Below are 11,481 nucleotides of genomic sequence, written 5' to 3' on the forward strand. Positions count from 1 at the left end.
TGCTCAAAACTTTCAAAACCAGTCAAATGCCCTGAAGATTACTGTAAACCTGGCTTGGGTCCTAGAGTCTGAAAGCTGTGAAACTGAAAATTAAGATTTGATTTTACTTTTGGATATTCTAGGGATGCTTTGGACGCAATGTCACTTCAGGGTAAAGCTGCAACAATGTTCAGAAAACAAGTTTAAAAAGTTTTGGTACCCTTGAGGAGAACTTAAAATAACACATCATCTGGAAAATAAAACCTTGTCATTTTGGAAAGAACGAAGTTTTCCAGAAATTTTCACAGAGTGAAAGTAGTATACAGGAGCAAAAGGCAAAGGAATAACTGAGATGAAAGAGCATGACAGTAGGCCCAGGGCTGTAAAAAGTAGTTCCTTAGTATTTGAATAATTAAGTAATTCAGGATGTGACAGATACAAAACCTCAGGAAATGCACAGGAGCTTCCAAGAACAAAGGCAGCATCAAATAGGCAAAGGACTAAATGCTAAAGATTTTTGTACACTTCACAAAAAATGGACACAAGATACATACATATGAACCATACAACAGATGGAACAAGCACCAGAATGACTGAATGCAACCTGACCAAACCAGCTGACAGCACTTAATCATCACTTGAGGTAAAATGACTTCCAAAGCATTGATCTTGAAGATGACATCTCACAAATGCAAATAGCCTTTCTTTTGCTGGAGAAATAATAATGCTAAAAATTACATCATCCCATGTTTCATAATCACTCCACTCATTTCAAGAGTCTTAAGTGACAGCTTTCCCTACAATATGAACACACTTCAGTACTCTCACTGATTAGCAGGTAGTAATAAATAAACTAGTTCTGCAATAACAGAAGAAGATGGAATAATGCTTCCAAACTAAAACAAAAGTTACATACATAAAATCTGACATTCCCTAAGCACAATTAATTGGAATACTCAGGAAAAAAAATGTCTCCCAAGCATGGGCCTTTGCAGACTGTACTGTAAATTCATTCAACTGGTGCTATTGAAAGTTACAACCTCCAAAAGAAGCTGAAGTTACAGAAATGGACAGTGATACTATTTTATTGTAAAATTAGTATTTGTCAGCCTACCCTGTGCACTGAATCACATAGCATACAACTGTCCAGGACTGAACTTCTAAGAACAAGCTATTTTTGAAATACAAATAAATTACAAGGTTAGAACATTTTTCTATTACTCAAAAAAAAAAAGCATTAATTTAATGCTCTAGAATAACTTGTCAGATTTACTCCATGCTGCCTTCAAGAAATTAGCATTCAGCTTCTCTTTAACCAAGTGAAAAACGTGTTAAAGAGTACATGAAAACTGTATTTGTTGAAGTTAAAACTGCTTGACAAGAAAAATATTTCTCAGTTAAAACTTTACAATCCTTCCTATAAGGCACCTGTAAATGGGATACCTGACTATTATGGAATAATGCTAACCCACTGAACCAAAAGCCAGTATCAAAACACCATAAGCCTCTATAAAAACAAAAGCTCCAATGTATTACTAATCATAATACTAACACATTTATTGCATGTCCAGTTTTCTCAAATGAAAGAGAACACTTACTAAAGATTGAGCTGTAATACACAGTCAACCAATTACGCTTTTTAGTTGTCGAACAAAGTGTATATACAGCACATTTTGAGGAAGCCTGTGCTCTACTCATTACTACCATAGTACACAACAGAGTTGTAAAACAAGGCTTCTTCCACTCAGTTTTCAAAAGACACTCTACTCTAGATCTGAATCTGAAAAAAAACAAACAAAAAGGCAAACTCACTTTTCAGCAGGGCACATTGCATCACCCAAAAGGAGGATTCCCATTGCTACATTCTCCGCTGTGTCTTACATGTAAACCAAACAAGATTTTAAAATACATTTTAAGTTATAATTTTTTTTAATGAATTACACTAATATTCATTTACCTGAGACTCCACAACGACTGTGATCATAGAGATGCTGCTGGTGCATAGTCGATTTTTTGTATATAACATGAGGATGACCATTCTCGTAATTAAAGTTACTAGAATCTTCTGTTATATTCCTTAAAGGCTCAATAAAATACTCTTCATCTTCTGTAGCAATCACTCCGTGCTTAAGGAAGAAAGTAAGAAAATAAACACTAGAAAAAGACAATATATAACTCCTACTGAAAGCTTAACTTTAAAAAACATTTGACAATCATCTATCTCTGAAGAAATCCGCAACTATAAGCCAACACAGAAATCAATACATTCTCATTGATTTTAGTGGGAAAAAAATTAAGCCCCTATAAGCAACACAATCAGAACAGAATAAAAATATCATTGTCCAATTTCTGCAGTTCTTTCCCATCATTTTTGGTGGATGTGGTAAAAAAGTAAGGGATGTTCTTAGTAAACGACAAATAATTTCTTCAGAGATGTTCCAAAACTACAATTCATATCCATTAAAATGCCAAGCCAAAATGGTCTTGCTCAAATAGCAAGACCAATTTCGCTCTATGATGCCGCACTGGTCAATGCTTAAAGCCACATACTGCATCAAAGCAAAACCGCACAAAGGATTAATTTTAGAACATATATTCAGGGAAACCATTCAGCATTTTACATCCAGATGTTTAATTCCTAAAAGGAGCTAGTTATTAAAATCAAATTTATTAATACTAATCTGGGATACACTGTCTACAAAGCATTTATTCCTTCAAAAGTCTTGCCACAAATCTGGCAAATCCAAGTTGTTGCAAACTGTGCACTAGACCTCATTCTCCATAACAAATGAAGATTTTTTTCTTCATACTGCAGTTCAGAATAGTAGATACGCTACTCTCATAACTTCCACATTTGTGAACTCAGCTTCTTCCAAACAGGAAGTGGTTTATGGAAGAAAGAGGACATTTCAGGCCAACTATGCAATTTCCTGAAACTTCAGCAATTAAAACAGAACTTCAGCAGAAAATCCAGTTTGGAGATCCTTGTGGATACAGAAAGACTGTGGAATAAGCACTGACACACTTCTACACCCATATTTGCTGAATAAAAAGTTCTGGTACCAATATCTGGAAAATTCTGAATGCATGAACTTTCTGCAATGCAAGAGCTACTCATCAGATAGGAGAGTGGAAGCAGGAACTTCTGCATTCACACCCTGGTTTGATGAATCACAGATTTCTACCACACCTTTGATCCATAAAGGTTATGCATTAACCTTTTTTTTAAAGGGCTTATCTTTTTTCCTTCAATGAGACTCCTGTGATCAGTCGTAAGACCACTTGCTACATTATCTGCTCTCAATATCCTAAAGCTGCTTCCAAGATGAGGGCTTGCCAGCGTACTTCTAGTCAAAGTTCTTGCTCCTGCTGCTGTTTTGTACATCAAATGCCTCCTGTTCTTCACTCCAGGAATAACCGGGTTTCAGTAACAACATAGAACTTGAGAAAAAATACTGTATAACACATCAGAAAGAACAGTTTTTTCCAACTATAACCCTATTACCAGTTTTGAAAATGTGTATGAACACACGGCAGCTTTCAATTATATATTCCTTGTATAGACTATGTATAGTGACTATAACAGTAATTGTTCCTCTTCAGTGGCATTTTTCATTATGAACTCAATTATTTTCTCAAGCATCTATATTAATCTGGCAGATGCTGGTATCAAATTCCTCTCACAATGTCTTTTTGTTACTTAAAGTCTTAGATTTAACTAGAAAATAAATCACTTACTAGTACACTGCTGTTTAAATACTATTGAAAATATAAACCAAATTGTAGCTGGGTTTGCCAGATGTGCAGAAAGAACCTTGACAGTCTGGACTGCATCCAGTCTGGATGTCAGACATCTGGGTTCAAGTGAATCCTGAGCCATTATAAGCTCTGTTATGTTCCCATAGGAAAAGAGTCCTGCAGAGTGGTTCTGGCCAACACCATCAGGCTGTCTGCTTTATGCCAAGCCTGAGAAGCCAGAAGTACCATTCAACCTGTGGCTCTGTCTCTGCAACAGAGCATTTCTGAAACTAAAGCTGACTATTCTGAAGCACACATCCTTCCTGTCTGTATTCAAGTCCAGCAAGGTTAACAAGTCTGAGCATGAATGAGAATTATATCAGAAACCAATAGCTTTAAGAAACAAGATTACCTCAGTGGGAGTCAGTTCAGATGCCGTAAATGACACTTAATTGCAGCATTAATCCTCTATGCAAATCGTGCATTTGCAAGAGCAAATACGCAAAAGAACTATTGTTAATGTCTGCAAACTATGATCCTTCACATTCAGGTACTGGCAGTGAAAAAGGTTAGAAGAAGATCACTAATTTTCCCTATGCTTAGTTGACATCTGATCTCACCTGTCCAAGCACTACGGTGGTTTGTGATTTTAATAACATTTAGCTGAGAATAGCAAATAAATTTTCCTTTACACCTACCACCAGGTATTCAGAACATGTATGAAGACAGTTGCTGCAGCTAGCCAAATGATTTGATAAATATTGGAAACAAACCTCCTCTGCATATGCCCTTCACATAAACCAGGTTTAAAATGGTATACATGTACCAAACATACTAATTTTGCTTGCAAACAAGAACATTCTTCCAGTATCAACCTGATGCAAGTGGTCTTGTTGAACTGCAATAACTAATTTTTAAGAAGCACTCTCAATCCTGTACATAAAAAGTATCTATGTCAGTGACAACCAGCATTTATTCTAACTACGAATTTAGAAAATTCATATGGCTAGAGACACTTCAATTGTATATGCATTCAGCAACGCCTGATTAATAGCGGGAATTATGCTATTATATCCAAACCAACATTCTAAACACTATTTTTGACTTGTAATCTACTAGAGCAGAATACAATTTCAGTTGAAACAGATGACTGAAATAATGCCCTTTTAGAGCTTTAAAACGATTTTTTGTTTTTTAGTTTTGTTATTAGTTTTGGGCAGTCTGTAAATTAAACTTCTGCTCCAAAACATAAAAAATACCATTAAAACAAAAGAATGACCAGCAAAAGGTTTTTACAAAATACCATGAATTTAAGAAACAAGCTGAATGCCCCAAGTTACTACAAGTAACATTCCCAAGATTATTATCTAAAACAGATTGTTTGAGGTCCTGTGTTATCCAATCCCACTATAGTCTGCCAACTCCTGCTAACATATATAAGGTCTGGTTCCAGCAGTTTGACATGCTTAGGCAAATCTGTGAATCCACATGGAGTTCCCCTGAATTTGTGAAAAGGAATCTTTTTCTGTTAGGCTGTCCAGATGGGGCCTTAACTTTCTTCAGATGGGGTATGTCCATCAGTCACAGAAGCAAAGTGCATTATGAAGGACAAGTAAATGTGTCTTTTCCAGACAGCACTACTGTTTAACAATTTCTCCATGCCTTAAACATTTCTAGACTTTATGCTTTACCCGTTTTTAATCTAAAGTAGTAGTAATGAAAACATCTGAAAACATGTCTATGTTGTTCAGTATGCCTACAGCTAGCTATACACTGTCAGCTGAGGAAAAAGATTGCATTAGGTTACTGCGTACCTGGAAGACAAAAAAAATAATAATAAATCAATAATCTGGCCTGAGACAGTGTATCATGAAATCTAATGAGACACCTTAAACTAGAACAACAGTTTATATATAATTTTCTGAATAGTATATGTCTACACTGCAAATACATAGTAGTACCAGAGAGCTGCAAATACCCTGACTGAGAAAACCAAATCTTTACAAAGACTAGAAATTTCAATATCATTCCTAATTTTTGTAAATTATTGTACATACTATTCAAAAAATGCCATACTATATTAAATTTATAATCTATGAAAGGGAAGTTGGACCAGATGCTGGGGAGGGACTCTTCATAGGGAGTGTAGCTATACAACAAAGAGTAATGGATTAAAATTTAAACACGAGAAGTTTAGATTGGATATAAGGAGGAAGTTCTTTACTGTGAGGGTGATGAGGCACTGGAATGGGTTGCCCAGGGAAGCTGTGAATGCTCCATCCCTGGCAGCGTTCAAAGCCAGGCTGGACAGAGCCTTGGGTGATATGGTTTAGTGTAAAGTGTCCCTGCCCATGGCAGGGGGTTTGGAACCATGTGATCTTAAAGTCCTTTCCAACCCTAACTGTTCTATGATTCTAATTCCTATTCAGATGATCCCTGAGGTCCCTGTCAAAATCATATTCTACGATTCTATTATTTCTTTATGGTAGAATGAGTTTTCAAATATGCTAATTTCAGAAGAATATGAGTAATTTATACATAAATAAATTTAGGAAAACATGAAACGAATGTCAAGTCTTCCAGCAAAATAATCCCTCCTTTAACCAAGTAAGGTCATGCTTTTAGCCACATCCTACTTCCTGTGCTTTATCGTTTCTGTTTTGATAGACATCTGTGCTACCCACCATGAATGTTATTTAGCATATGGAATTTCACATGCCATGGAAATATCTAGCTTTTTCCATTATTCTTGGAATCATAGTAACCTCAAAATGTGATTTAACTTCTCATACACCTTCCTAGTAATAATTCCTTTCTGCACATTTTAAAACTATTTCGCACTACTGGGCTTTTCAGCTCAAAATGAGAACAGCAGCTACTGCAGAAAACTTGTTTAAGCACTCACTTAAGAGCTTTGTCACTAGGCAGAGGACAGAGGTGGGTGAGAATGCAAAAAGTTTGATTTCTGGTCAATTCCACTACTATGAGCTCCACAGCTTTTCTTCTTTAAGACATGGTATCCTCAGAATTAGACAGTCTTCCTTCCCTTGAGGTGAAGCTCTCTCTTCAGACAGTCTAATACCATTTCTTCTCACCTTTCCTTCAGGATGACATACTCAGCTTCAGCAAGCCTCAGGCTTGTTGCCTTGCACCCAACATCCAAAGGCCCTAAAATGCTGCTCATTGCAGGCTCTTTCATGAGAAGGCCAAACCTGCAATCCTTCCACAAATGTAACATACACTAAATACGAGTTTAGAAGCCAGCAAGCCTGCTGGACAAGACCTTCAATTTCCTCACATGACTGCTCACTGGATTATAGAGCTTTCCTCAGAACTTCAGACAATTTATAGCATAATCAGGGCCCCACAGATGGAAATTGCTGGAATGAAACTTCAGTAAGCAGCAGCCTGTAATTCTGGGGCACTTGGTAATGAGAAATATAAAGGGAGAGGCTGAAGCAGAAAACAAAGACAGTGAAGTGAAATGACTGCTCATCACTTTAATTATAACTCCACTGACAGAAAGCCCTCCTTGCAATAGAACTCACCTCAGAAACAAGTATTCTTCAAAAGTCATACCATTTACATTAATTAGATCATGGTCTCACCTGACTACCCTGAATAACAAAACAGAGTAACACAAAACATTGATTGCAGGGAAGAAATCTGACTCATTTGGCAATCCTGAAGCCTAACAAGACAACAGGAACAAATGGAATGCTTAAAACTGTGCTTGTGAGCAACCTCACTGTTAAACATTACCCCATGTTTTAAACTTAAAATTACTTGCTTTAAGACAGATGTCAATCAAAGACTATACAGAATGCTACTGGCAGTTTCTTGCAGACCAACTATCAGTCTGGAAAATACAAAAAATGCCTTAAGCATGACATATTCTGAACTATCACTAATTCTGAAACAAGTAATATTGTCTCCAATATTTACAAATTCCTTCTTTAAACATGTTCTAACCTGCAGCTCTATAACAAAATATTTGTCAGTGGGAATCATAATTTAAAAATAACTGTAATGGATTTATCTGAATGGAGTGGTAACTCCCACACTCAGTTATCTAGAAGGCCCTGCCAACACTGGTTGACAGAGATGTTTCTATACCGCAGGGGATGACACTGAGTCGAGCCTACCATTGCACCCCACTGCAAACATTCTTGGCCAGCCAGCATAAGAGAGGAACTGAAAGGGGAGCACAACGGCAGGTGCATGACTGCAGGCTACAAGGGAGCCAACCACCCTGTGCCTCAGCAGGCAAAAACTCTGGAGATTATAAGAGGCTGCATGCATCTATGTAAGAAGCAAGTCCTGAAAGCAGGGATTTGGTCTCCATAGTGTGTTTTAGCTGCGAAGAGCCCAAAAGCAAAATGACTGAATCTATTACTTTAAGAGCTTAAATAAGTGTGACAAAAGGAGTTATTATATGTGAACTGCAAAACCAAAGTGCAATTGCACTAAATTTAGACCTGCATATCTGCATTAACCAAACTCTCGTATCACATTCAGTGGAACATCATTTTAACTACATTTCTCAGAAAACACTCGCTTAACCCTGGAAATCCCCATAAAATTATTTTTCCTCAAGAGTACTCCAAATGTTAACCTGGACTGAATCAGGGATACCACAAGTAGCTGGATGTAATGCAACCTATCTAGGTCTGAAGCAGCTGGCTTTTATTTGTAAATAATGTACCAAGATACACTACTCAATAGCATTTCCAAGGATAAACAGGAATTAGTATAGCAAGTCTACAAAATCTTTTTTTCCTTAGCAATTAGTTAGCTCTGCCTATTCCTAATAAAAGGAGTGACCAGTGCTCTACTCTAACTAAAACAGAATGAATAACTTACACATACATTCATTTTTACTAGAGAAATTAATGGCTCTTGATTTTGTATTTCCTAGCCATACTCTTCTATTTTAATGTTTTATTACCCAGTAGACTGGTTTTAAAGTTTCTGGCATTTGATTTCTAATTTCTGTTTGGAATAAAAGAAGCTTTACTCCCTGCAAGACCCCATGATCAAGAGATGAACAGTAAAAGAATGGAAGAGATGAGAATTTCTAGTCCTAGTTTTAAATACAACTGTTTACAGTTTGTAAACAATGTATTTCTGAGGAAGGGAAATAATTACTTTCCAATGCTGGTACTTGCAAAGTACCTACTTTCTTCTTTACTCCTTGAATTTGTAGCAATGACAACTTCCACCACAAGTAATTTCTCTTCTCTGTTATTTACTTTAGGTTTCTAAACCCATATTCTCAAAGACAACAAGCAGGTGTTTAGTTCAGCCAATGTCTTTGCAGAGAGATTCGGCATCCTAAAGGATCCACTGTTTCCTCCTTTCCACCCTTTGATCTTGCAACACTTTTATATAACCTGTAAGGATGCCAGCACAGACCTTATCTTGCAGCCCTAGTGCAGACACTGTAAACACTGAAAACATTGCCTGCTAAAGGACTACAGAATCGGGTCTTCGTATAGTACTTAAAATTAAACTTGAAAAACTGATAGCTACTTTTCCCCAGGACCCAGATCAGGCTTTAGGGGATTTCTGCATCCTTCTATCTGTCCACTTCTTGCAGGTACTCAGAAAACTGAAAAATATGCCAATTAAGTGGTTCTTCTATAATTTGAAAGGGACAAACACACTACTATATAGAACATGTAATGTGCACTTACCAGACCATTGCAGTTGCTTAAGGCCACTTTAGTTGTACTGTGTTGGTCTTGCAAATATCCTGTGTAATAACACTGGTCTAAAAAGTCGTGCTTCCATTGCGGTCCATCTTTCCCCCAGTATTCTACTGTAAAATGTCTGGACACCAAATCTGTGTTGAGAGTCAGGTTTAAATGAAAGTGCTTGCCATAGGCAGAAAGTTTAAAAAATAATTTAGATGCTGCCAGTTCTTGGTCATAAGGGTCTGTACTCCTCCTCCTTCTTGAGGGTTTATCATTTTTCACAGTAAAGCTGAGGAAAGCTCCATTCTGATCAACCCTTATTGGGACTGTTAGCTGGTAATGTTCAAGGTAAGACAGGAATTCCTCTTTGTAATCACAAGGTAAGACAGTCCAAAGTGTGGGCATAGAAGAGAAGAAAATATAACAGTGGTATCATAAGCATAAACCATACTTGGTTAAATCTTATCATTCTCACAAGTAATTTTTGTTATTCTTTTAAATGCAAGATGCAGCAATTTACTAAATAAAATATTATTTTTTTTCTTTTTAAGTCAAGAAAATATGTTCAGTTTCCTATTTATTTGATATCACTGGAAACACACAAGTTCTTAATTAAATGTCTTTTCCTATTTACCCAAAATACATAAACATCTGGGGCTAAATTCTAACCTAAAAACATGTAAAAACATGGAAATAGCTCTTCATTTTATTAAAAAACTACAAATGTTAATGGACCAACATAAAACTAGATCCTTAATTAATAGTTTAAAAACATGTTAGTATTACAGCAAGTCTCTAAACTACTATCAAGTACAACATTTTACTGGATTTAATTTGCAATGCTTTCCTACAATTAAAAGTAGAAAGAAATCAAAATTAAAAATTTAATCAGATTTGCTGCATATAAAATTCCATGACAATGAATCATGATAAACCTAAGAGCAGAGCCCATATGATCTCATGAATTGTATAAACGTGATTTAGAAAGTACTACCCACATGCAATGCAAAAATAGATGCTTCTTATCAACTAGAGGTTGAACCCCTACCTTGAGAACTATATGAAAGCTTGTTGTCACTGTGAAATTCTGATGAAACCATGACTAGGCTCAAAATCCATGTCCACGTCTTCCAAAAGATTTCCATAATTTAAAAAAAAAAAAAAAAACACAGAAAGCACCTTTTTTTTTTATTAATTTTTTTTCTCTTCAGGGAGCTACCCACGCGCTACAGAGCTAACTCCACTCCAGAATCGCACCATAACAGGTCAGGTATATTTATTTTATATTACTTCAAATTAACTATTGGATGTTCCACCTTTTGACAGGTATTCTTTTCCAATAACCTGTACTTTCTTCTATATCTGCAGTCATTTTCTCAATTCAGGATAAGTATTTGTAAGATTCCTTAAGATATCAGACTGGACAGTTATTGAACTTGTTCCATTTCTTTTCCTGAAAAGAAAAAAAAGGAAAAAAAAAAAAAGGAAAGGAAGAAAGAAGATTAGCCAAGTCAAGGCAAATTCTTTTTACTAAAACAGATCAATATTACAAAACACTAAGCCATTACAGTGAACAGGCAAAGCACTATTTTGAAACAATATTCAACCATTATTACTCATGGTCCAAGGTCACAATACTACAAAAATTATGAATTACCATTAACCTTGAGCAGCAAAGCTACACAGCTTAAGGGCACACATTCACTTTATATTAAATAGGAATAAGGATTCATAAAATCAAGGTTTCTTGTTGCTGAAATACTGTGTTCAGACTTGTTCCAGGTATAATCAATGCTGTGCACTCATTGATTTCAGCAGTGAATAACTATACCATATACACTGGTTGACAAAGGAAGAACCTGGGAAAGAATCCAGAGTACAGTTATCTGATCTTTCTGCAGCATGTATTTTGTTATTACTTGGGCCTGGGTTCTGCTTATGCAGGCAGAATGCTCATTCACTTAAATGGAAATGCTGCACATTCTAATACCAAAGATCACATTTCAGTATCTGAAGCTAGCCATCACACACATTCTAATTTTTCAAGTATTTGTTGTCAAAAATTTTT

At 36.1% G+C, this 11,481-nt stretch overlaps 1 protein-coding gene across 2 annotated transcripts in view; it reads right to left on the reverse strand.

Moving 5' to 3' along the window:
• The window catches only part of ADAMTS6 (ADAM metallopeptidase with thrombospondin type 1 motif 6), a 145,258-nt gene extending 134,700 nt beyond the window's left edge, over window positions 1-10,558 (reverse strand). For both annotated transcript variants that reach the window (XM_005151915.3, XM_031051632.2), the window contains exons 1-3: window positions 10,462-10,558; window positions 9,414-9,778; window positions 1,937-2,105 (exon numbers count right to left, since the gene is read on the reverse strand). In XM_005151915.3, coding sequence (XP_005151972.1) covers window positions 1,937-2,105; window positions 9,414-9,778; window positions 10,462-10,558 — 631 coding nt within the window. The remainder of the gene's footprint in view (window positions 1-1,936; window positions 2,106-9,413; window positions 9,779-10,461) is intronic.
• Between the last annotated feature and the right edge of the window lie 923 nt (window positions 10,559-11,481).

Source organism: Melopsittacus undulatus, chromosome Z (genome assembly GCF_012275295.1).
Source record: "Melopsittacus undulatus isolate bMelUnd1 chromosome Z, bMelUnd1.mat.Z, whole genome shotgun sequence".
Taxonomy (NCBI): domain Eukaryota; kingdom Metazoa; phylum Chordata; class Aves; order Psittaciformes; family Psittaculidae; genus Melopsittacus; species Melopsittacus undulatus.